The 27,776-nt window shown below is 37.6% G+C and overlaps 1 protein-coding gene across 1 annotated transcript in view; it reads right to left on the bottom strand.

Annotated features, from left to right (window-relative positions):
* Nucleotides 1-2,309: 2,309 nt before the first annotated feature.
* Nucleotides 2,310-27,776, bottom strand: part of LOC126236456 (transmembrane protein 115-like) — a 51,241-nt gene continuing 25,774 nt past the window's right edge. Inside the window, exons 2-3 of the mRNA XM_049945775.1 lie at nucleotides 8,234-8,407; nucleotides 2,310-3,460 (exon numbers count right to left, since the gene is read on the bottom strand). Coding sequence (XP_049801732.1) covers nucleotides 3,208-3,460; nucleotides 8,234-8,407 — 427 coding nt within the window. The 3' untranslated portion in view covers nucleotides 2,310-3,207. The remainder of the gene's footprint in view (nucleotides 3,461-8,233; nucleotides 8,408-27,776) is intronic.

The following is a 27,776-nucleotide window of genomic DNA, read 5'->3' as shown; positions in this document are numbered from 1 at the left end:
CTTCACTTGGTCCTACTCAACCCAACAAGCCATCTTCCTCTATGTTGACCACCTTAAAGATGGCTACATCAATACCTCTGTTGATATCAAACCTATCAACCAACAGTAATATCTCCACTTCGACAGCTGCCACCCATTGCCTACCAAGAAGTCTCTGCCACACAGCCCAGCCACCCATGGCCGTAGCATCTGTAGTGACAAGCGGTCCCTCTTGAAATACAGACAGGGTCTGACTGAGGCCTTTACCAATTGTAATTACCCTTCCAATCTTGTACAAAAATTAGGTCTCCCTTGCCTTACCTTTCAAGCCACCCATCACCTCCCAAAGTCCTACCATCCGGAAACAGAGGAGCACTTCCCTTGTGTTCCAGTACCACCCACAACTGGAACAAGTGAATTACATTCTCTCCCAGGGTTTCGATTACATCTTGTCATGCACTGAAATGAGAAATGTCCTACCTACTATCCTTCTCACCTCTCCCACAGTGGTATTCCATCTCCCACATAACATACACAATATCCTCATCCATCCCTACACAGCCCGTTTCCAACCTCTTGCCTCATATCCCTGTAATAGATCTAGGTGCAAGACCTGTCCCATACATCCTCCCACCACCACCTCACCACCACCTATTCCAGTCTGGTCACAAACATCACCTATCCCATCAAACGCAGGGCTACCTGTGAAACCACACACGTGATCTACAAGTTAAGCTGCAAACACCGTGATGCATTCTATTTGGGTGTGACAACCAACAAGCTGTCTGTCTGCAGGAATGGTCAGCAACAAACTGTGGCCAACAAACAACTGGACCACCTGTTGCTGAGCAAGTCGCCCAACCCGATGTACCTCATTTCAATGGCTGCTTCACAGCCTATGCCATCTGGATCCTTCCCAACAACACCAGCTTTTCTGAACTGCACAGCTGGGAACTCTCCCTGAAATATATCCTACATTCTTGTAACCATCTTGGCCTCAATCTCCGTTAGTCATTGTCCTTACCCATTTAACCCCTTCCCTGTTTCCATTCCAGCACTACACAGCCCTCTATCCCACCAACGCACAGTCTTTTCACTCTCTTCTTTTCCGCTACCCCCCCCCCCTTTTCTCTTTCTCTCCTCTGCCTCCATCTAACCCCAACTGCACCTAGCTGCCCTACTCTCCACCTCGTCCCTGCACACTCCTGGCAGCACTTTACTATCCCCCACCCCTAACCAGATATCCCTCCTCAGCTGTCTCCTTACCACACCCAGTTGCCTCTCCCATCACGCACTGCTCTCACAGTCTAGCTCCAGCTGCCAGAGACTGTGATCATGTGTGTGTGAGTTGTGTTTCCGCGCGCGCGCGCGTTTGTGTGTGTGTGTGTGTGTGTGTGTGTGTGTGTGTGTTGTCTATTTTTAACAAAATGCCTTGTTGGCCAAAAGCTCACTTTCTGACAGTCTTTTTGTCGTGCCTATCTGCGACTCAGCATCTCTGCTATTTGGTGAGTAGCAACTACCCTTTACATAACACTGTTTCGTAGAATAACTATTTACTCTATTTTGAAATTAATTTCTAACACCTGTAGTTGATAATGATCATTTATGACTACCAATTCTGAAACTCTTATGGCTTCAGCATCAGTTCCATGTGACAGTCAAATTGCAGCACATCAGCAAAGTATATATTTTCATACTCAAGCAATGCTATAAATTTACCTTGAACAAGTTTTGGTTAATGTTGTCAGTTAAATTGGGGCTACACATAAATTTGGCTTATCACTACCCATGGTAATCTGTGTTCAACTTGTCAGTTTGATTGATGTTACCAGGTAACATGAAGCTATACGTGATAGCATGGTCCAAATGATGAAGCCATCAGAGCTTTAAGGTCAGTCATAATAAATTATCGTCAAATACAGCTGTTTGGAATTAATTATAAAATAGAGAGAATAAACAATTATTCTATTAAATGAAAATTATAAGCAGAACTAGAGAACTAGTCACAGTCGTTTTAATGGCATCACCAAAGTTTTATCTAAATTGACTTAGAGAAGACACAGGCTAATTAAACAAAAATGACTGGGCAGAAATTTGAACTCCATAACTGCCAAATACGCAAATTTTTCTTAATCTTATTTTATCTTTTCCTTTCCCCTCCTTCTGCTTCTTGTTCTTTTTATGAATATAGTGGATTTGAGTCCAAAAGCCTTGCATTCCAAGATATAAACCTAGGTTCATTCGTTTTCTATGGAAGAAAGAGATTACAAAAATGAAACCAATGGAAAAAGGTTATCTGGGAAAGCTTCAGTAATTAGAAAATTTTATAGAAAAAATATGAAAAATATTTTGTTACACAAAATCAACAAAGTCTCTCTCTTTATATACATTCACTTCATAAGTATGCATGTACATAATAAACAGTGTGACTTTGCACAAACAAAAATAAAGTTATTCACTTTTGGCAACTCTCATTCACCTCTAAGGTTTCATTCTTTGTGACATAACAGTTATAAGGACTAGCACAGCACAAGGTGCAGAATAATTGCCATTTAACTCTTTTAACAGTAATAACCAATAACAATCAGTCTCTCAGTTGACACTGCTATTTTAAAGAGTCAGTACACATAAACACGATTTTTAGAAGACTTCTAAAAAGTTTACTTATAATATCTCTTCTTCTGATATCTTATTTTTATGTTTGAATATTTACATTCAAAAACATTTATCTATGCAGTACCAAAAATCATCATGTGAGGCTTTGTTACACTTCACACTGAATAAAGGAAAACTTTTAGAAAAATAAAGATTTTTTTCACTATGAGCAGGATTTTGTCATCTTCCTGGTGCCCACAATGGGTTGCATGCAGCCTTCCCAATGTGAATAGCAGTGACACAAAACCAGTGGCCTATAGTTACTGTCAGTTCAAACAATAAGAAATAATAAATACTATGAGTTCACAATTTTTGATCACTGCTGCAAAGTGCAATAACACAACTGCACTTTACAAAGCCACAACTCTGCAGATCAACATCATATGAACTACAGTTATTACTTCTGCAAAAATATTGACAGAATATTCCAGAGATGTGCCATACCACTTAAAAGTTTAATTTAAAAAAATCTGGAATCCCACGTACAGAAGTGTTTTGTATGTAACCACTTCTATGGACAGTATTCAGATAAGAAAATGAAGAGCGATTACTTTTGCCTCATGGAGGCACAGGTCACGTCTGTGGGGGTAAAGTCGATTGTGGTGGTTCTGTCGTTTTACTGTCACTTATGTTGATAGACACACTGGGGCTATCTGACACCACCTGTTGTTGCTGCTTCTGTTGGTCTTGTTGCTTCTGCTGTTGTTTCTGTTGTTGTTGTTGTTGTTGTTGCTGCTGCTGCTGCTGCTCCCATGCAGCAGAGGTAGGTGCAGGCAGAGGCTCCACTTTACTCAAACGCTCACTAAGAGCCTTTAGTGCTATTTGCCTGCAAAACATAAAAACATAATGAATTTATGTTTCTTAGGATCCCCCCCCCCCCCCCCGTCTCTCTCTCTCTCTCTCTCTCTCTCTCTCTCTCTCTCTCCCCCCCCCTCTCGGGCAGGCACACACACACACACACACACACACACAAAACTTCACTCCAAGATACACATTTCTTACTAGCAATACTATCATAAATAATTTTTCTAATTGGCAGGGGAGTGGAAAGTTTGATTTTTCACACATATTTAAATATGCTTCTTCACAAAAATTCAATAAAAAGGAAAAAATTATCACCTAATACTGCCGACTAGTATTTTTAAAACTTTCTGATAAGTTTTCAGTACAACAAAATTTACTAACACATAGTATACAAAAACACTTTGTGAGAAAACACTGGAGTTCAAAAAAGGAAATCACAAAATAATTTATATTTGTTTTGACAAAAGGTACATATGAACTTACATATAAAAATTATTACCATGGGAATATTTTGTAATTTGGCTAATCGTTTCAGCTGCCTGAATTTTGATACTATTGAGCAAAAGTAGAAATAATATGGAATAGATGACACAGTTGATCAATTTTCACCTTATCTAGCTGATGGCAAGCAGTTTCATTTCTATTAGACAGTGACAAACAGTCTGATTTTGTACCAATTTGGCACAGTTTGAAAAAGGGAAACAGTATCCATGTTTCATGACTGCTAATGCGTGTCCAATTGATTGGATTTTAAGGGATGTACAGAAATTTAAATAAACAAATAAAAATACAAGGTTGTATTAAATGCTTAATGCAAAAGGCCTCGGAAATGACTTCGTTTGCATTATCCCACACTATAACATTTATTGGTTATGTGGAAACGTAACTTGGATATTTCTTAACATGTTTGCCCTAAGATCTGTCATTTACAGCAAACAACCATGATGGCAAAATTTATTTAATGAGATATTTCTATTACAACATGTTCCTTAAAGGCAGTGGAAGGTTGTATAGGAGGAGATACAGGCTAGCATAAGTGGGACAGTCTACATATTTAAAACAAAATGTGGCAATAACATGATAAATTAATGATATTATCTTTATTATTATTGCAGCTATCCAAAAAGATAAAAAAAAAGTTTTTGGACATTTATTTAGACGCAACGGATCATAAAAATAAAAACAAGAACATTCTCTGGAGAAGATTCTCAGTGCAAAAGAGCATTCTGAAACAAAGTTCTCCGCTTCATAGGAATAAAAACTATGAAGCATATTCTCTGACCACAGAGTACTATCTCACTACCTCTCCTCCTCCATGAGTAACTTCTCAGGAAAGAGGTTAAAATCTGACATCTCTGGTTCTCAGTTTGTTTTTGTTTGTGTTCAAGAGAGAGAGAGAGAGAGAGAGAGAGAGAGAGAGAGAGAGAGAGATGCTGAGAAATGTTTATTGCATTATTTCTGTGCCGAAATGGAAGATTTATAATTAGCCTTTGTGAATACTGTAAAAGATTATTCTTCTGTTATTAGCAAATCACAAACTCCAGCCTCAAGGATTGAAAACACAGATAGTATGAAGGAAATTCAACACCATTACAGGGCAAATGTTGGGAAAGACATTTCAGATGAGCAGATGATGAAAGAACTTCACAACATGAAGTAACAAAGTGTAAGACTGATGTAAATAAGATGAGGAACATTGAGATCATTCTAAAAAGGTGAGAACATATGTCTTTGAAATTTTTAGATGGGGATAAATGCAACCTATGATCGCCAAAATACCTGGTAAATCCCCTTCTCTCCATTTTTTATGTTCTTAACATTGTGAAATTGTGAATTAGTAAAACATTTGTTTTTTTATTCTGTGAAACTGAAACAATTTTTGGCAAAATTTGTCTGATATTAGACCACTTTTCTGTAAAACTAGCACAGTGTAGCATGCATAAAATTGGACAAACCTCTCCCACATTTTCGTATAAACTGTCTTGCTACATATACTCACTTCAAAAAAGTGAGTCGTGACACACTCTAGGATTACTGCTTTTTAATTTGTTTTAGGAGCTTCTGCCATAGGAGGTTCCACCTGTGATAGTGTCCCTTCCTCAGGGGCTAGTTCAGAGTTCACCGATTCCAACTGTATTACCTTGAGCACAAGCAATTTTGCAAGAAATACAAATTGTAATAGAAACTCCCCATATCTGCTGGGTCCAGAAATAACAATACCTCATACTCACTCATTCTGGGGCCTGAGAGAGTGCCAAAATGACATAGATTAGGCATGGAGACAGATGAGACTATGAATTTCTCTAATGCCGAATTTCCTGAAGAGGAAGCAGCAGAAATTGGTAAGATAAAGATAGACTAAATTTTGTAATGTCACAGTATAACACTGTCTTTTTTAATTAATAATTATTTTTTAAATTGAATGTTCATTTACAACCTTCATTTTCCTAATGCCATATCATCTTAAAGAAATGATTCAGTATAAATTTCCTTTCAGTGAAATAATAAGAGTAACACATCCCAATCTGAAAAGTTAAAGGTTAAAAAATGTGTGCAATCATTTACTGTAGTATCTGACAAATACCTTCACTACAGCCTTGAAACAGTTATTTGGTAAAAGTAAAATAGATGAGAGCGCAGGAAGAAAAACACTAAATTGCATTTTGTGATGTGACAGCAGAGCACTACTTTTTATTTTCATCAAAATGGTATTTCATTATAACTGAAGAAGTAAAAATTGTAAAATTACAAACAAATGCAAGTTAGTTTATTTATAAAATATTATGAACAAAACCCACACATTACAGCTGATATTACATTTTAACAATTTCCCATCTGTTTGTACTACGTATACGTATGTCTGCTGGTACCTCTTCTCCCAATGCTGGAAGATTATAATCATCACTAGGTGCCTCAAAATCCTCATATCCTATTTGTTTTGCTAGATTGTACAAAATAAAACAGGCTATGATCACACTAGGGTTTTCGTTTGGGCAAGCCTTACTTTGTCTTGCAGAATTCGGAAATATCTTTTCACCTATCCCAAGCATCGTTCGATTATCAACCTTTCCTTACAGCAAGGTCAGCTGTATGTTCTCTCATCAGGTATTTCGGGATTTCGGAACGTTGTCATTAACCATGGTGCAATGCTATTTCCTTGATCTCCAAAAATTAAAGCACTGCACTGGTTCTCTTATAATATAGAGCATGCATATGAGTTCCTCCATATCCTAGCAACATGTACAGACACAGGCCATGAAGCATCAAAACTAGTGAAATTTTATTTTAATCACATGCTGCTTGCACATTTACAGAAGGAAAGCCCTTTTGATTAATATATATGTCTCCAAGCGCAGAAGGTACAATCGACGAATCCCAATGCACAAGGAAACCAATATCCTGACAGCCACAAACTTTTGCTGTTTCTAGTTCATTTATGTTTCTCAGAAACCTGTAGAAAAAACATATGAAAATGTCAGTGACATGACTGCCTGGTATATTCCTAAATCTTCTCCTGCACCACTAAATAGTGCAAAAATGTTTCCATTTTACATATTTTGGAAAGGGCGCGGCCTCTTCTTTCTTGATTTTCAGTAAGAAAATTATTTGCCAGCCAAATAAGGTTTTCACTGTTAAATCTATATAAACTTCTATTGTTTCTTTCTTCTGTGTTTTTCCACACTACATGAATCTTTTTTTGACTTTCAAGCACCATACATTCTGCCATTTTCACTAAAAGCACTTGGTAAAACTTAACCACAACAGAACATACTCCACTCAAAGTATGCTACAAAGCTCTCTTCAAAAAAACTGAGAATGTTCCCACCTTGTGAGAAACGTTTCTGGTTTTATTCACACAATATTGTACTCAGGGCTATGTTTTATTTGGATCAACTGAGTTATGTAAATGTTTGCAAAAATGACTAAGATACTTCACTCCATGTTACTGTAATATTGTAAGTATCAGCAATCCTTCTCACATGTTGTAATACAAGATTTTCCTAATATATGTTATACTTTATTCTTGACTCATGTATCTTACCTTGGATATAAATTATGATGTTCATTGTCCCCAGGCCGTCTTCTGAAGAAGATAGATTTATATCTATTGAAACCTAGGTAAAGATTACTTTATCCTTTGCAACTGGTCGGCTGTTTTTTAATCTTTTGAATATTGAAAAAAGTTCTTCGTTATGAGCAACATCTCCCACCCTTTTATTCATACTGCGAATATACTTGGATTAAGTATATTCTCCAACTTGCTATAATCATGTGAACCTGATAACGTTCTCCGAAATTCCGAGTACGAAGTATATTCTCCGTTTTATTCATACAAGCCAATAAGATCATCCTCATCACCATGAAATAAATAGGATTAAACATAAATAATTACAATCCTGCACAAATCTATATGCAAACAAATGAAAATAAATAATGTACAGTTAATGAGGAGGGGTAGGGGGACTGAAGGGGGGCGGAAAGTAAATCTCCAACAGTGCACATTGTTTAACTCAATTCACTATTTTGGAGGTATCGAAGAAGATCATAACATGTACATACAACAACTGATGTACACGTTGACATTATTCTTTAGGGGGAGAAACTAATATTATTCAAAACTTCCCTTCCTTCATAAACAAATTTCCATGTCTACTTAGGATTCAACCATTTTTCCTTATATTTCTTGTTATTGCAACTGTGCTGTTTATTACTGACTGAGATAATACACAACAGTTCCATCCTTGGATTTATTGAATTTCTAGGGGGTAGGACTTTCATAATTTATAACATTTACCTGCGTCTTTCCATATCCTGCGGGTCAATGCCAGGCAAGCTAATAGTGATACCTGCAGGAGCAGACATATCATACCGCCGTACCATTCGCCTGCATATTCCCATACGCACGAGAAATCCATGCACGGTGTTGCTCAGAACTGCAATGGGTGGTTGCAGTACATTTGGGAAGAAACTGCAAGAACAGATACAAAGCATTAAACACAATCATTAGATATACAGGGTGATTTACGAAGATACCAAATATTTTAATGTGTTATTCCACAAGAAAAACTAAAGTAAATAGTTGATATCAACATTCGTCTGCAAATGTTTAGTTACAGAGTTACTGCTAATAAAAGATTTTGCCTGAAATTTAGCAACTTCGCTACTATGAAGCCATTGCAAAACTGTACAAGGTTAAAGTAAAGCACAATTTCAATTTATTTTTTTGTTATTGGTCTGCTGAATCTAATAAAACATATCCCAAACGTGTATCTGCAGTAGTTTTCCAGAACATCCAGAGAAGCAAATATTATTATACAAATAAATTTGTTTATTTTCCATTAAGAATGGAGAAACATTTGTGTCATCGTTGGCAACCGTTAGTGAGTTGTTTCAGTCATTTCCTAACCTTGAAACGAGTTAGTTTTGTCTATGGGGACAAAGTTAATACACGTGAGGTATTACTTGCTCGCATTATGAATGCAGTAGACGAAATTAAGAACACCCCTGTGAAACTGAAAAGAACAACATAATCTGTTCATACACGTGCAGCTAAATGCATTGAACTTGGTGGAGACATTTTTGAACATTTATTGTGAACATATTGTGAAATTGTACATACACGTACAACTTCCTTAACACTGAGCTTTGTTTTTTTCCGGTTTAACATAAAAACAGATTATCTGACACATTCAAACAGTTTCTGTTAACGCTATTAGGATCATTTTTCCAAAATTAAAGTCTCTACGACTTCTGTTGAAAACTTTATGCAATTGTTTGGAATTTAGAAAAAAATTGGGCCAAGCAGTTAATAAATTAAAAATTTTATGAAATTACATCTTTGCTTCTCTGGATGTTCTGGAAAACTACTGCAGATACACATCCGGGATACACATCTGGGACATGTTTTATTAGATTCACCACATCAATAACAACAAAATAAATGGAAATCATGCTTTATTTTAATCTCTTACAGTTTTGTGATGGCTTCATATTAGCAAAGTTGCTAAATATCATACAAAATCTTTTATTAACCATAACTCCATAACCAAACATTTGCGGACCTGTGTTTATATGAACTTTTCTCTTTAGTTTTGCTTGTAGAATCACATATTAAATTATTTGCATATCTTTGTGAATCACCCTGTATGTATTTTCACTACATGGGTAACAATAAATAGTACCACTACTGTCATAAGTTAGTAACTTGTTGGAGAAATAAAGTTTTAATTGCACATCTATGGCAAACTGGAATCACATGGAAGCCACTGTTAGTAAAATCTGGGAAATTTAGATACAAAGAGATATGCATTAAGTGCAATATTCCACTGCAGTACAATAAATGCCACTGGCACACAACACTGGTGTTTTAGGAACCACAGAAAACCAAATAAGTTGGAAATTATAACATGAACTGAATAGACAAAGCAATGAGTAGATACAATTCAACTAATGTACATGCTGTCCCACAAGGAATGGTCAATATTCAGTGATATATCAAGAATGCTCATTTGAAGCAAAAAACTTCAAAACTTCATACGGATATATGCCCTACTCCGAATGGTTTTCAAGAAAGAGCACATTTTCTGTACATTTGGTTTTGGCTAGTGTTATGTACATGTGTGTCTCACACATTCAACCTCTATGACCTTTCATTCTAGCCCATACTAAATTTGTTTATTGGACATCTTGAGACCATGTCTTTGGCCACACGAACTGCGATGTACGTCCAGCATGACGAAGCCCCTCCACATTTTACCTGACATGTGAGGGAACACTTCAACCGCACTTACGATTATCGCTGGAATTGTAGTGGTAGTACAATTAACTGGTCACAAAGATTGCCACGCCTTATGCCTTTAGATTTTTGTTCATGGGGTTGGATGAAGTCAGAGGTGTACAAATGAAAGGTGAATTGTTTGGTCGCATCATGGACATTGCCGCCCTCATTAGGGAATGTGCAGAGGCACTCAGGCAAGGAACATAACATGTTCTTCGAAGTGCGCACAAACGCACTGAACCTGATGGTAGAATACTTGAACATTTATTGTGAGCTGTACAACAACTGTAATGTAAAATGTATGATGATCCTTAGAGGTGAATGCCTTTAAAATTCATATTTTTCAAATGATACTTTGCATAATACATGTTGTACAGTTTATTAATTGTTGTACATGTGTGAACTTACATTCAATAATACAGAAAAAAACAAAAATGTACATTAAACGTTTTCTATCTCAGAAACCACTCAAAATAGGGTGTATGTAAATGTGTTCTATCACACAAACCACTCAGAATAGAGTGTATGTCCACATGAAGTTTTTCGCTTCAAACGATTGTTCCAGTCATATCCCTCAATACGACCATTTCTCCTGAGACACCCTGTATAGCACTCATCTGATAAACCCCTACTCATCACAATAGTAGGAAGTAAATGCAAGATCTGTTAAGAGCATGAGAGTAGGGATGTCAGACACTATGAGCAATAAGTAAGGTCTGTATATGCTGCAGATGTCAGTTCAGCATGTCACAATCTCAACTTACTGCAATTAGTCCCACTTACTGAAAAATTTAAGCCTGCATGAAGTGTTCCGTGAGAAGAATTGTTGGTAATATATTGCTACTAGTGACTAACAAGAAAACAATACATAAGATAGCATAAAATATTTTAACTAGAAATGAAGGACATTTTACATACCTGAAACTGTGACAGTGGCCAAACTGATCACAGTGTCAGAGCTATTTTAAGAAATTATTAATTGCAACAAAAAAACTGTTTGTGAAAACAACACACAAACTGAAACTCAACATTTTTCATTACTAATTCTCATTTTTATTTGTGACTGGATTCTTTATGGTATAAGGAGTCACACCTGTCAGTTGTCTTGTTCCTGAAATTTGGCACACTGCTCTGCTGTCAATGTTTTTACTCGTTGTTCAGATGCTGCAGAAACTGCTTAAGGCAGATAATGTTCCTTTAGCTGACCCTTACAGAATTCGTGCATTTATTATGGAAAAATTAAATGCATGGTACAACATTTGTAGATCAACTGACCTATCCAATAAAGCTGCTTTACCATACATTCTCTAGCTATCTGGTCCAGTGTATCCATTCCATATTTCATTTTATTGTAATATTTAACAGCTTTTGGAAAACACTGAGAACAAGAACATTTTTACATTTCTTGCCTTAATAACCAGACAAGGCTGTATTTCCATGTGTAATAATACTAGTTTCATACAATGGTGCTTTTGATATTATTCTCTTTTCCTGGATTGTTCACTGTACCCAGTTGGCTTAACCCCTGCTCTTAAATATTTTGATCATCAGATGTAATGATTCGGAAAAATATTATCTGTGGTTACATTCCTTCCAATTCTAATGCACCATAAGTTCCGTGACACGTTATTCAAAAAGGGCTTGTTTCTCTGACTGATGTTCATTCTTTCCCAGCTGCATGTATATTTGATGAGCACATCCACCACTAACAAAATTTAAATGTCAAATTTATCTGATGTAACAGACATGTAGTGTATGACTATCTCATGTTATTGGAAAAGAACTGTTCATAACGCGTGATGTTTTGACCCTCCCTGTAAAGTGAGGAACAATCTTCAACAAACCGATTACAAACTTCTGACACAAGAAAATTGTCTGTTTTGAATCTTGTTCACTGATATTAAAGTCTAAAAATTACATATTCTCTTTAAATCTGTCTCTTGATGTTTTGCAAAAGAAATGTGATCCCAAGAAAGCCTCTGGCATACAAAACTGCAATTTATGCTCCTAGCTCACAAAGAGAAACATACTAATTGTTGTTTCCAAGTTGTCTGTGACATCCTGTCTCTACACACATTTTTAAACGTGTTAGCATTATGTCACCTGCAAACTATCAGCAGTATAAAGTTTGATGTTTCTCTCCACAAGTGGTGTTTGTCCTTCAGACTGGTGTAAAACATTTCTTTTATAGTCTTACAGTTGCATTCAAGACAATACGAACCTCCAACTCTGTCCTGTCTTTTCTGAATGGCACATAAAGCTGGTGAAGGTAACTGAAACTCTCTTGCCTTCCTTGTCTCCCTCTGCTGGTTAGAATATCTTCTCTTTCTGAATGATATGCTGGTTTTAATGATACTGTTTGTCTTGTTGCAGTAACATTCATTGGTGTAACTTCTCCAGACACATTGGAACAAAGCAGGTGAATGTTTTCCTCCACCCCCTTTTATGACGTGCACAGTACAAAAATCTTGAAAATTAACTGAAGGCTTTATTATCCATGCCCTTCCTTTTGTTAACTGGAACTAACAAGTGTAATCAATTTACCTAGAACCTGTACTAATTACAAATATCATTAATATAAAAATTTGTTATCATTTTCACACGTAAACATGTACCTGATAGCCAACTTTCTGATGATTTAGATGAAAAAGCCATGTAAAGGACAGCAGCATTTATACAGCTAACGTTGAAAATATGTTAGCAACTTCTAGTCGTATTTAGTTTCAGAGTAATTAGCATTGATACCTAAAACATCATTGCTGAAATAGAATATTGTATTTTGGCAAACTAGGCAGCATAATTCAATAGCAAATACTGTTTTGAGCGAATTTAGACTTTCTCTGTGAATCTCGATGATGATGTCTTCTCAGGTTATCAGTCAAGTCAAGGCATCATTCAGCGACAACATTTCAAGAAGTTTCCTACTTCTTATCTTCAGGCGAAGTCTTCTCAGATTATCAGCCAAGTCAAGGCATGTTCTGCAGCAACGTTTGAACAAGTTTCATACTTGTTATCTTCACATGAAGTCACTTTGCCTGAAGATGACAAATGGGAAACTTGTTGAAACATTGCCGCAGAACAACACCTTGACTTCGCTGATAATCCAAGAAGACTTCATAAATTAGTGTTTTATCTAAAGGTTCACATTCAGAAGAATCTTCCTCCACTGTTCAATTCAAGAACATAAATATTTAATTAAAATATGTAAAAAGCCAGTGAACAACAATAGATAAATGTAGTTCTAATTATTATGATTTTATAAAAGAGAGGCTGTTGGAAGCCTTTTTAGTCAGTATGCAGAAGGTCATGAAATTTGCAAGACTCATGTCCACCTTTAAGGGAAAATGTATTGCAGACAAGTTAGCACAAATTGCAATGACTACTGTGTGTTAAGTTTTATGTAAATTTCACATCCAGATCATTCTGCAATTTAGTGATTGTTTTCAATGAATGACTGGACAGGGAGCAAGTAATTATTATTATGGACAGTGCTAGACTTCAACAATGCTCCACGTGATAACAAGATCAGAATATGAACAGTGTTATCTCTAATAGCTGCTTATTGTTTGCATTGTTCATTGTATTAATATGACTGCTAGATTTTAAGGACAGCGATTTGAGAACTTTATTCAATGACTGGGTTAAAAATTTGTTTGCCACACATGAACTTTTGTGTCACTTCAGTGTTCGGTTACTGCACTCGAACAATCACATTATAGGACATCAAATGTGGCCAACCAATTATCTGTGCATCATAATAATTACTGACAAACCATAGGTTATTCAACATCAGAGTGCAGTTAAAGTGTCTGAACTGTAAACCTAATGTAAACCATATCATTTGAAATAGCTTACTTCTGGCAATTTTCAGCCAGATTTGACTGAGGCACAGCCAACGGAGGCACGTTAGCACATGTAAATAAGTTTATACTACAACATCACAACTATATTCATTTGATTCAGTACTGGTTACTACATAACAGTGGTTTCCAATCTTTCTGAGACCACCCTTAGTGCAATCAGATTTCAGATAGCAATCTCCCTGCCCCCCCCCCCCCCTTCTTCTTCCATCGTCTAACTAAACTTTAAATGAAAAAGAATTTTCTTTGAACGCTTATTTTTTAAATGACGAAAGATATATGATATTTCATTCAGGTGTTTCATTAAATCATGAACTAATGAATCAATGAGACAACTGGTTCTGTTTGTTTTTAACATAGTCTTCTCAGAAAAAAAAAGTTTGCTATCCATATTGAGGGTAGCCAGTTGTTACACAACATGTTTCCTCTGCATCACTCTTCTCTCCCAGCAACCCACAGTCTGCAACTCCATTTAAAATCAACCAAATTAAAAAGAAAACCTTAGGCCTATTGTTTGTAAATTACTAGATTGCTGGACTACTTACTTCAGAATGGCAAAAACTGGAAGACTTCAGGCTATCAATGGTCCTACAGGGAAAAGGTGAAATGACAGAATGCTCACAGTATCGACCAATTTGACTGCTCTGTCAAACCATGAAGATCTTTGAGTGGCTTATAGACACCAGGCTCCACGCAACTGTTTCTATCACCCCGAATCAATGTGGGTTTATCAAAGGAAGTAGAACCAAAGGTGCCATTCATGCTGCTCGGTTATTTATTGAGAAACGCTTTGAAAAGAACAAGTATATTCATATGTCATTCCTAGATCTGGTAAAGGCCTCTGAAATGTCCCACATCAGCTTATTTGGCATGCATTACGATCTCTCAAGCTTACATCCGATGGGTACAACTGCTATATCAAAATGTCTCCAGCAATGTCCAATGTGCTGTGAGAACATCATTCCCTTTTACTATAAATGTCAGAGTACATCCAGGTTCACCACTGTCTCATCTACTGTTCATCCTCCATATGGACACTGCAACATATGACCTACAGTCATCCCACCATTGGTCACTTCTATATGCTGACAATGTTTTACTGGCAAGCGAACACAGTGAAGACCTCCAGGAATCAATGAGTAGGTAAATTTGTCCTGCGACTGAATACCAAGAACGCAGAACACATGGAGTGTGGTATTCAAACCACTGGGGACCATCAAAGTCGGAGGGAGGAGATCTGAAGAACGTGGAGCAATTCAAATATCTTGGCTTACTCATATGCAGTGATGGTGAAAGTCTACTGGATGTCCATGGCCATGTTAACACAGGCTGGAAGAAATGATGCCAGGTGACCAGTGTCTTGTGTGATCACCATATGCCTCTATGTCTTAAGTGTAAGGTTTATAGGACTGTAGTATTCCTAGTTGCACTTTATGGGTTGGAGTGTTGGCCAATGATGACAAAGCACGAACAGGCTCTCCACATGATGGAAATGAGCATGCTTCAATGGTCCCTTGGGCTTAACCGATTTGACCACGCAACAAACGTCGATGCTCGATGGTGACTTGGACTTGCACCCATCTCACATAAACTATGGAAAGCAGGTTAAGATGCCATGGACACATCAAGTACAATAAAACAGACTCGATGGCAATAACAGCTATGCACCTGGACATAAATAGCCGACGACCTCGTGGCAGACCCAAAACATGATGTGTGGACCACATCAAGAAGGATACAGGATTAATCAATGCCACCTATGAAGATGCCCTTGATACACCCAAATGGAGCCAGATGTGTCGACAAGTAGACCCTGCTAACATTGAATAAACACTTAGAGGAAGAGTGTAGGAACTACAGCAGCGTAGCAGCCATTAGATAGTTACTGTTGTGGTGTGCTGTCAATTAGTTCTTTTATTGTTCCAAAGTGAATAATGAAGGAATTTATGGTCTACTGCGGGAACTACCTATAACCTGGAGGTCATTTTCATGAGATATTTAAGCATACATCATATGTGATGTAAATGTCTCAACTTTTCTGTCATAGAGGCATGGTACAAAGTATGTATGTAGTGGGTGGACTATGTGAGCAAGATGATTATCATGAATTCACATCACAAGCTGTAGCCTCTATCACATTGTGCCACACATTAACAGTAGTGTTCAAATAAAAAATGCAGTTATTGAACAACAGAAAATCCATGCAGGAATATCAACAATGCAGGAAAAAATAGATTGCTACTTACTGTAAATAAGACATGTTAATCTGCAGACAGCACAATTAAAAGAGACTTACACCAAGCTTTCGGCCACTGCTTTCATCAGCAATAGAGACACACACACCATTCATACACACATGTACGCACACCTCACACACACGACTGCCAACTGTTGGCAGCTGTGTGTGCGTGTGTGTGCGTGTGTGTGTGTGTGTTTCTCATTTGCAGTGTCTATTGTAAGTATCTGCAATTTAACATGTCTTCTTTATGATAAATGTAATCATTGGTAAATTATGCATTACACAACAGCAATATAGTAAACATCTTTTCAAAGTAATTTAGTTTCTTGACGGAAATACAACTGAGCCCTTTTGTTTTTACTCCTCTGAAAATGGCAATGAAGCATTGTACCCCTCAAGGAATAATTAGCTCCAGGTTGGAAACCACTGGTATACAATCATCTATTTGTTTTTTTAATTTAACTACCTTTTGACACTTACTCTGACACCCCCTGTAGATCTTCCAAATATCACTTTACTCGCTAGTGTAACAACTTATGGGCCCTGTTCAATATTTGCATCATGGTTTATCAACAACAAAGCACTTTAGGTACAGCGTCATTCGATATCAAGTGGATGAGTTTTAGGAATCATCCCCATCTGAACATCTCCAATTTTAATTAAATTTTGCAAAAATGTTCCCAGTTGAAATAAATTAAGTTCTGCAAAATCTGAGGTCAAGATATGAAAGTTTCAAGGTTTCAGGAGGCTTTCAGTTGATGGATGTATAATGTATTGCTAGCTCTACAACACTTTTGGTCAAATTTAAGAAGGCTTAAAATTGAAACTAGTACTACTAACACAGTGGAAATATTTGGATCAGAAAAACAACTTTTTATGCTCTTGACACTCTTAAAGAGCGACCTGGAGACACTGTAAGGTCTCAGACTGATTATATAATAGTAACCAGATTTCATATTGGGTCAAATCCATATGAAGTGGTTCAGTGATGGTTGTTTGACCATTTTTAAATATTTTAATTTTTTTTATGTGTGTTGGCCCTATATTTGAGAAGTTCCAAACAGTTTTTAAAAATAATTTATCTTGCACCTTTACTGGATGGCGGCCATTTTTATTTGTAGGCACGTGACAATTTTTCAGTCTGGAGACATCAGCAAAAATTTGAATATCTCTGCATTGGGTTAAGTAAAAACATTGCAATTGACATGACTGTTTTTAGAAAAATGTCCTCTACAACATTGTCTATTACACAAAATACCCTAAATTCAAAATTAACCAGTCAAAATGACCTCCAAAATTTATGAGAGAGTATTTTTTTCCTATACTTAGATATCATACACTACTGGCCTCATATAGAGCAAGAACACTTACAAATGTTTCCTTAATTTTTTTATGAATTTTTGAAATTTGAAAATTTTCATTTTTTGTAAAGTTTGGGGTTAATTATCTCAAGTGGGACTGAATATAAAAATATTATTTTTGCACAGTTTGTACACCTATATGATGGGAACATACTGTAAATATTTCAACATTGATATCTGACTGCGAACAAAGATCTGAATTTTTGAAAATGAGGAGATAATTCACATTACTCTACAACTGATCTTATGGCTGTTGCCTATCTAAATGGTTTATTATTTCATTGTAATAAAATTTAATTGTGACATATATTTAGTTAACACTATCACCCAATTTTAATTTAGTTTATTTTTAATAATGCAATATTAAACAATAGGGACTTTCACTTTTGTTCTATGTTAATAAAAATGCCCATTTATGTTTAGGTTTATTGCCAATAAAGAAGTATATTATTGCTGGGAGTGGCATTGTTGTAGTCAGTCTGTTCCGAGTCTGCTAGAGGGGATGTACATACTTCATCGAGAGTGTAGAATGTGTTATGTGCTTTGTTCTGTGTGTAATTTGTAATTAATTTTGAGAGATTAACTGGAATGCAATAACATGGATGAACAGTGCTCTGATTGACAGATAGTGGGTGAAGTGTGTCATAAAACAGTTTACGGATCAGTTTCAAAAAAGATGAAAAATTTCAATGACTTTGATGAAGTTAGACAAACTTTGTTTAAATTTCAAGTAAGTTCTTCTGTAACATCAGTGTGTGAGTATCATGAGAAAAAATATATTCTGAAGTACAATCACATTTTTGGAAGAAAGTGCTGTGATCCACTTTCCCAAGTTCATAAAAAGTCTATTACTAAAGAATTGAGGGAAATAAAACTTGAACATCTGTCCTTGTTATGCGAGAGTGAAACTACTTCCCAAGTGAAACGTAATGCGATTCCTGGAAATTCCCTGTGCCCAAATTGTTACTCAAAAATATTTGTTGTGAATCCAGAACCAGAATCATGTAACCTTGTTCCTAATGTGGAAGCAGTTAGTGTATTGAATTTTGCTTATTCTAAGTTAGATGTATCTCCTACTTCAAAAATAATAAAATTAAGTAACAGAAAAAGAAAAGCACCTACTGAAAATAAGGTACAACAAATTTCAGCCAAAATTAGAAAAGATGTGGAATCACACTTTAATAATACAGATACCAACATTATTTTTAAAGAAGAAGAAAACCTACCACAAGCATCATCTGACACTGAATATTTGAGCTTAATAGAGAAATTAAAAATTAAATGTTCAGTGACATCTAAAGAGGAAAAAGTTAAAATTTTAAGTTTGCTCCCTGACTCATGGTCAAGAGAAAAAAAAAAATAGTTCATGAATTCAACATTTCTCATCGTTTGTTTAAACTAACCCGAAAATTAGTGGAAGAGCAAGGCATTCATCCAGTTTTAGGGAAGAAGAAAGGAGTAGGTATAAGTGAAGAAACAATTAAAACGATCAAGCAGTTTTTTAAAGATGATGAAAACAGTAGAATGTGCCCAGGTTGCAAAGATAGCAAAAGAGTTGTTATAAATAAAGTAACAAAGCAGAAATGACTAGTGCTGTCAAGCTTAAATGAACTTTATGTAGCTTTAAAAAATTCTCATCCTGAATGCAAAATTGGAAGGTCAAAATTTTGTGACCTCCGCCCTAAGTGGTGTATTTTGGCTGGATCCTCATGGACACACTCCGTGTGTGTTTGTTTATATCATCAAAATGTAAGAATGATGATTGTGGGTGCAAAACTCAGTGATCTTAACTACAAAGTGTTACTAGAGTCAATGGTCTGTGACACTCACAGTTATGACTGCATAATGAGTTTGTGTAATAAATGCCCTGGTAAGGAAACCATTATCGAATTGTTTCACGAATATGATGAGGAAATGCCAGACAGTATTACCTTCAAAAAGTGGGTCACAACTGACAGGGCAGAAATGATAACAGTGGTTAAATCTCAGGAAGAGTACTTGGAATCTTTAATTGATGTTGTTGTTGTTGTCTTCGCTCCTGAGACTGGTTTGATGCAGCTCTCCATGCTAATCTATCCTGCGCAAGCTCCTTCATCTCCCAGTACCTACTGCAAGCTACATCCTTCTGAATCTGCTTAGTGTATTCATCTCTTGGTCTCTACGATTTTTACCCTCCACACTGCCCTCCAATGCTAAATTTGTGATCCCTTGATGCCTCAGGACATGTCCTACCAACCGATCCCTTCTTCTAGTCAAGTTGTGCCACAAATTTCTCTTCCCTCCAATTCTAGTCTATACCTCCTCATTAGTTATGTGATCTACCCATCTAATCTTCAGCATTCTTCTGTAGCACCACATTTCAAAAGCTTCTATTCTCTTCTTGTCTAAACTACTTAACATCCACGTTTCACTTCCATACATGGCTACACTCCATACAAATACTTTCAGAAACGACTTCCTGACACCTCAATCTATACTCGATGTTAACAAATTTCTCTTCTTCAGAAACGTTTTCCTTGCCATTGCCAGTCTACATTTTATATCCTTTCTACTTTGACCATCATCAGTTATTTTGCTCCCCAAATAGCAAAACACCTTTACTACTTTAAGTGTCTCATTTCCTAATCTAATTCCCTCAGCATCACCCGACTTAATTTGTCTACATTCCATTATCCTCGTTTTGCTTTTGTTGATGTTCATCTTATATCCCCGAGGTCGGCTTCTACCAGTTTTTCCATTCGTCTGTAAAGAATTCGTGTTAGTATTTCGCAGCTGTCACTTATTAAACTGATAGTTCGGTAATTTTCACATCTGTCAACACCTGCTTTCTTTGGGATTGGAATTATTATATTCTTCTTGAAGTCTGAGGGTATTTCGCCTGTCTCGTACATCTTGCTCACCAGATGGTAGAGTTTTGTCAGGACTGGCTCTCCCAAGGCCGTCAGTAGTTCTAATGGGATGTTGTCTACTCCTGGGGCCTTGTTTCGACTCAGGTCTTTCAGTGCTCTGTCAAACTCTTCACGCAGTATCTTATCTCCCATTTCATCTTCATCTATATCCTCTTCTATTTCCATAATATTGTCCTCAAGTACATTGCCCTTGTATAGACCCTCTATATACTCCTTCCACCTTTCTGCTTGCCCCTCTTTGCTTAGAACTGGGTTTCCATCTGAGCTCTTGATATTCATACAAGTGGCTCTCTTTTCTCCAAATGTCTCTTTAATCTTCCTGTAGGCTGAATCTATCTTACCCCTCTTACCCCTAGTGAGATAAGCCTCTACATCCTTACATTTGTCCTCTAGCCATGCCTGCTTAGCCATTTTGCACTTCCTGTCGATCTCATTTTTGAGACGTTTGTATTCCTTTTTGCCTGCTTCATTTACTGCATTTTTATATTTTCTCCTTTCATCGATTTAATTCAATATTTCTTCTGTTACCCAAGGATTTCTACTAGCCCTCGTCTTTTTACCTACTTGATCCTCTGCTGCCTTCACTACTTCATCCCTCAAAGCTACCCGTTCTTCTTCTACTGTATTTCTTTCCCCCATTCCTGTCAATTGTTCCCTTATGCTGTCCCTGAAGCTCTGTACAACCTCTGGTTTAGTCAGTTTATCCAGGTCCCATCTCCTTAAATTCCCACCTTTTTGGAATTTCTTCAGTTTTAATCCACAGTTCATAACCAATAGATTGTGGTCAGAGTCCACATCTGCCCCTGAAAATGTCCTACAATTTAAAACCTGGTTCCTAAATCTCTGTCTTACCATTATATAATCTATCTGATACCTTTTAGTATCTCCAGGATTCTTCCACATATACAACCTTCTTTTATGATTCTTGAACCAAGTGTTAGCTATGATTAAGTTATGCTCTGTGCAAAATTCTACCAGACGGCTTCCTCTTTCATTTCTTAGCCCCAATCCATATTCACCTACTATGTTTCCTTCTCTACCTTTTCCTACTGTCGAATTCCAGTCACCCATGACTATTAAATTTTCGTCTCCCTTCACTACCTGAATAATTTCTTTTATCTCATCATACATTTCTTCAATTTCTTCGTCATCTGCAGAGCTAGTTGGCATATAAACTTGTACTACTGTAGTAGGCATGGGCTTCGTGTCTATCTTGGCCACTATAATACGTTCACTATGCTGTTTGTAGTAGCTTACCCGCACTCCTATTTTTTTATTCTTTATTAAACCTACTCCTGCATTACCCCTATTTGATTTTGTATTTATAACCCTGCATTCACCTGACCAGAAGTCTTGTTCCTCCTGCCACCGAACTTCACTAATTCCCACTATATCTAACTTTAACCTATCCATTTCCCTTTTCAAATTTTCTAACCTACCTGCCCGATTAAGGGATCTGACATTCCACGCTCCGATCCGTAGAATGCCAGTTTTCTTTCTCCTGATAACGACGTCCTCTTGAGTAGTCCCCACCCGGAGATCCAAATGGGGGACTATTTTACCTCCGGAATATTTTACCCAAGAGGACGCCATCATCATTTAACCATACAGTAAAGCTGCATGCCCTCGGGAAAAATTACGGCTGTAGTTTCTCCTTGCTTTCAGTCGTTCGCAGTGCCAAAACAGCAAGGCCGTTTTGGTTAGTGTTACAAGGCCAGATCAGTCAATCTTCCAGACTGTTGCCCCTGCAATTACTGAAAAGGCTGCTGCCCCTCTTCAGGAACCACACGTTTGTCTGGCCTCTCAACAGATACCCCTCCATTGTGGTTGCACCTGCGGTACTGTTATCTGTATCGTTGAGGCACGCAAGCCTCCCCACCAACGGCAAGGTCCATGGTCCATGGTTCAAAAACTCAAAAGTCACTGCCACTATGTTCCTAAAATCCGAAGTAAGTTTTTGAAGGACAAAATAGCACAACTTCATGAAACTGAATACATAGTGCTGGCTGATTTTACAGAAAATTTTACATTTGTGATTCAGGATGCAATACAAGGGTACCACTGGGCCAATGACCATGCAGCAGTGCATCCATTTATTCTCTACTTTAAAAATGAGAAAGATGAAGTTTGCAGTTCTTCAATTTGAATTCTAAGTGACTACTTGGAGCACAACACTTTGGCTGTACATGTGTTTCAAAAATATGTAAGAAATTACATAAAAGAAAATTTTCCAACAGTTGAGATGCTGATATACTTTTCAGATGGAAGTGGTAGTCAGTATAAGAACAAAAATAATTTTTCAAATCTGTGCAACCACAAAGTAGACTTTGAGTTGGAGGCTGAATGGCACTTTTTTGCATCTTGCCGTGGTAAAAATGCATGTGATGGGGTAGGAGGTACAACAAAACGTGAAGTAAGTTAAGCCATGACAAAGACCAACCACAGACCAAATTCTCACAGTACAGGACATGTATGTCTTTTGCAAGGAACACCACTTCAAACCACATTTGAAAACTGTATAGCAATAGCAGGAATAAGGCATTTCCACAAATTCCTTGGCATTGCAGAAAAGTTAGTTTGATGCTATGCAACGTCAGAAACCGAAATTTATGAGGATCATTGTGTCAGTAAAATTACATCTCTGTCTTTAACAATGAATGGCATAGTGGCATGTGTGTATGATGGACAGTGGTGGCTTGCAGAGGTTGAAAGAATAAGTTTGGAAAACAATGATGTTTTTGCGCATTTTTACCACCCTGCTGGGCCAAGAACATAAACCAAGAAATCTACTAGTGACAAAGTTTGGATACCAATGAAAAATGTTTCAAAGAAACTTTCAGTGCTTAAACTTACCACAGCAACTGGGGGTCTTACTCCATATCACAGAAGCTGTCTGAAGAAATAAGTGTTCTTAACATTCACCACCAGGTTTAGGAACAGTCTCATCTTGACGGATGTTAACTGAAAATATCTATTTAAGTATGTCAAAATAATATAAATGTTAATTTCAGTAATGTTTCCACTTTGTATATAATTCAGTACCTTACTTCAATAATAACTGATTATATACCGCCGATATCACACATGAACAGGCAACAGCCATAAGATCAGCTGTAGAGTCATGTGAATTATCTTCTCGTTTTCAAAAATTCATATCTTTGTTCACAGTCAGATATCAACGTTGAAATTTTTACAGTAAGTTCCTATCATATAGGTGTACAAACTGTGCAAAAATAATATTTTTATATTCAGTCCCACCTGAGATAAGTAACCCCAAGTTTTCCAAAAATGAAAATTTTCAAATTTCAAAAATTCACAAAAAATTAAGGATCATTTGTAGGTGTTCTTGCTCTATATGAACCATAGACCTTGCCGTTGGTGGGGAGGCTTGCGTGCCTCAGCGATACAGATAGCCGTACCATAGGTGCAACCACAATGGAAGGGTATCTGTTAAGATGACAGACAACCGTGTGGTCCCTGAAGAGGGGCAGCAGCCTTTTCAGCAGTTGCAAGGGCAACAGTCTGGATGATTGACTGATCTGGCCTTGTAACACTAACCAAAACGGCCTTGCTGTGCTGGCACTGCGAACGGCTGAAAGCAAGGGGAAACTACAGCCGTAATTTTTCCCGAGGGCATGCAGCTTTACTGTATAGTTAAATGATGATGGTGTCCTCTTGGGTAAAATATTCCGGAGGTAAAATAGTCCCCCATTCGGATCACCGGGCGAGGACTACTCAAGAGGACGTCGTTATCAGGAGAAAGAAAACTGGTGTTCTATGGATCGGAGTGTGAAATGTCAGCTCCCTTAATTGGGCAGGTAGGTTAGAAAATTTAAAAATGGAAATGGATAGCTTAAGGTTAGATATAGTGGGAATTAGCAAAATTAGGTGGCAGGAGGAACAAGACTTTTGGTCAGGTGAATACAGGGTTATAAATACAAAATCAAATAGGGGTAATGCAGGAATAGGTTTAATAATGAATAAAAAAATAGGAATGCAGGTAAGCTACTACAAACAGCATAGTGAACGCATTATTGTGGCCAAGATAGACACAAAGCCAACGCCGACTACAGTAGTACAAGTTTACATGCCAACTAGCTCTGCAGATGATGAAGAAATTGATGAAATGTATGATGAGATAAAAGAAATTATTCAGATAGTGAAGGGAGACGAAAATTTAATAGTCATGGGTGACTGGAATTCGATAGTAGGAAAAGAAAGAGAAGGAAACGTAGCAGGTGAATATAGAATGAGGGTAAGGAGTGAAATAGGGAGCCACCTGGTAGAATTTGGCACAGAGCATAACTTAATCATAGCTAACACTTGGTTCAAGAATCATAAAAGAAGGTTGTATACATGGAAGAAGCCCGGAGATACTGACAGGTTTCAGATACGAGGGCCGTTCAGAAAGTAACCTCCGGTTGATTTAAAAAAATACACCAAGTTAAATAAAAATATTTTAATATATACATCTTACAACTACATCTTTGCACTATTTTTCTACATAGTCTCCATAGCGATTGAGGCACTTATCGTATCTCTTCACAAGCTTTGAAATTCCTTCTGCATAAAAATCACCCGCTTGTGCCTGGAGCCAGCCTGTGACCGCATCTTTGAGCTCTTCGTCGTCATCAAACCACTGTGACGCGAGCCATTTCTTCAAATGCATGAAGAGGTGATAATCACTTGGCGCCAGGTCTGGGCTGTAAGGTGGATGGTTGATAACGTCCCACTTGAAGGACTCAAGAAGGGCCGTTGTTCTGCGAGCAGAGTGAGGACGGTCGTTATCGTGCAAAAAAACAATACCGGAAGTCAGCATACCACGGCGTTTGTTCTGTATAGCCCGTCGTAACTTTTCTTATTGTTTCACAGTACACGTCTTGATTAATGGTCGTACCACGTTCCATGAATTCAACCAACAACACCCCTTTGGCATCCCAAAATAACCGTTGCCATCAGTTTTCTGGCAGAAAAATCTTGCGAGGCTTTTCTTGGTTTGGTAGGCGAATTTGAATGTGCCCACATCTTTGATTGTTCTTTTGTCTCAGGGTTCATGTACTTAATCCAGGTTTCGTCACCGGTCACGATTCTGTTTAACAATGGTTCTCCTTCGTCCTCATAACGTGACAGAAAGTCTAATGCAGAGGCCATTCTTTGAGTTTTGTGGTGGTCGGTAAGAATTTTGGGCACCCATCGTGCACAGAACTTACGGTAACCCAATCTTGCTGTCACTATCTCGTAGAAGAGAGTCTTAGAAATCTGTGGAAAACCAGTAGACAACTCCGACATTGAGAAACGTCGATTTTCACGAACTTTTGCATCAACTGTCTGAACGAGTTCGTCAGTCACCAGTGATGGTCTACCACTCCTCTCTTCATCATGAACGTTTTCTCGTCCACTTTTAAATAAACGTACCCATTCACGGACAACTCCTTCACTCATAACTCTTGGTCCGTACACAGCACAAAGCTCACGATGAATAGCTGCTGCAGAATTCCTTTGGCTGTAAAAAACCTTATGACAGCACGCACTTCACATTTGGCGGGGTTTTCTATTGCAGCACACATTTCAAACTGCCACAAAAACTAAACTAGCGCAGGTACGACGTTCACTCGACCACGGCTTGATGTCGACTGACCTGTTGAGTGCGTGAACGCACAGATGGCGTCGCTACTCCCCCCACAACCCGCACTGTGACCAATCGGAGGTTACTTTCTGAACCGCCCTCGTAGATTATATAATGGTGAGACAGAGATTTAGGAACCAGGTTTTAAATTGTAAGACGTTTCCAGGGGCAGATGTGGACTCTGACCACAATCTATTGGTTATGAACTGTAGATTAAAACTGAAGAAATTCCAAAAAGATGGGAATTTAAGGACCTGGATAAACTGACTAAACCAGAGGTTGTACAGAATTTCAGGGACAGCATAAGGGAACAATTGACAGGAATGGGGGAAAGAAATACAGTAGAAGAAGAACGGGTAGCTTTGAGGGATGAAGTAGTGAAGGCAGCAGAGGATCAAGTAGGTAAAAAGAGGAGAGCTAGTAGAAATACTTGGGTGACAGAAGAAATATTGAATTTCATTGATGAAAGGAGAAAATATAAAAATGCAGTAAATGAAGCAGGCAAAAAGGAATACAAACGTCTCAAAAATGAGATCGTCATGAAGTGCAAAATGGCTAAGCAGGCATGGCTAGAGGACAAATGTAAGGATGTAGAGGCTTATCTCACTAGGGGTAAGATAGATACAGCCTACAGGAAGATTAAAGAGACCTTTGGAGAAAAGAGAGCCACCTGCATGAATATCAAGAGCTCAGATGGAAACCCAGTTCTAAGCAAAGAAGGAAAAGCAGAAAGGTGGAAGGAGTATACAGAGGGTCTATACAAGGGCAAGGTACTTGAGGACAATATTATGGAAATGCAAGAGGATGTAGATGAAGATGAAATGGGAGATATGATACTGCATGAAGAGTTTGACAGAGCACTGAAAGACCTAAGTCGAAACAAAGCACCGGGAGTAGATAACATTTCATTAGAACTACTGACAGCCTTGGGAGAGCCAGTCCTGACAAAACTCTACCATCTGGTGAGCAATATGTATGAGACAGGCAAAATACCCTCAGACTTCAAGAAGAATATAATAATTCCAATCCCAAAGAAAGCAGGTGTTGACAGATGTAAAATTACCGAACTATCAGTTTAATAAGTCACAGCTGCAAAATACTAACTCGAATTCTTTACAGACGAATGGAAAAAGTGGCAGAAGCCGACCTCGGGGAAGATCAGTTTCGATTCCATAGAAATGTTGGAACACGTGAGGCAATACTGACCCTACGACTTATCTTAGAAGAAAGATTAAGGAAAGACAAACCTACGTTTCTAGCATTTGTAGACTTAGAGAAAGCTTTTGACAATGTTGACTGGAATACTCTCTTTCACATTCTGAAGGTGGCAGGGGTAAAATACAGGGAGCGAAAGGCTATTTACAATTTGTACAGAAATAAGATGGCGGTTATAAGAGTCGAGGGACATGAAAGGGAAGCAGTGGTTGGGAAGGGAGTGAGACAGGGTTGTAGCCTCTCCCCATTGTCATTCAATCTGTATATTGAGCAAGCAGTAAAGGAAACAAAAGAAAAATTCAGAGTAGGTATCAAAATCCATGGAGATGAAATAAAAACTTTAAGGTTCG

This window comes from Schistocerca nitens, chromosome 2, assembly GCF_023898315.1.
Source record: "Schistocerca nitens isolate TAMUIC-IGC-003100 chromosome 2, iqSchNite1.1, whole genome shotgun sequence".
Classification (NCBI taxonomy): Eukaryota; Metazoa; Arthropoda; class Insecta; order Orthoptera; family Acrididae; genus Schistocerca; species Schistocerca nitens.
This window is presented reverse-complemented; position numbering and strand designations above follow the sequence as displayed.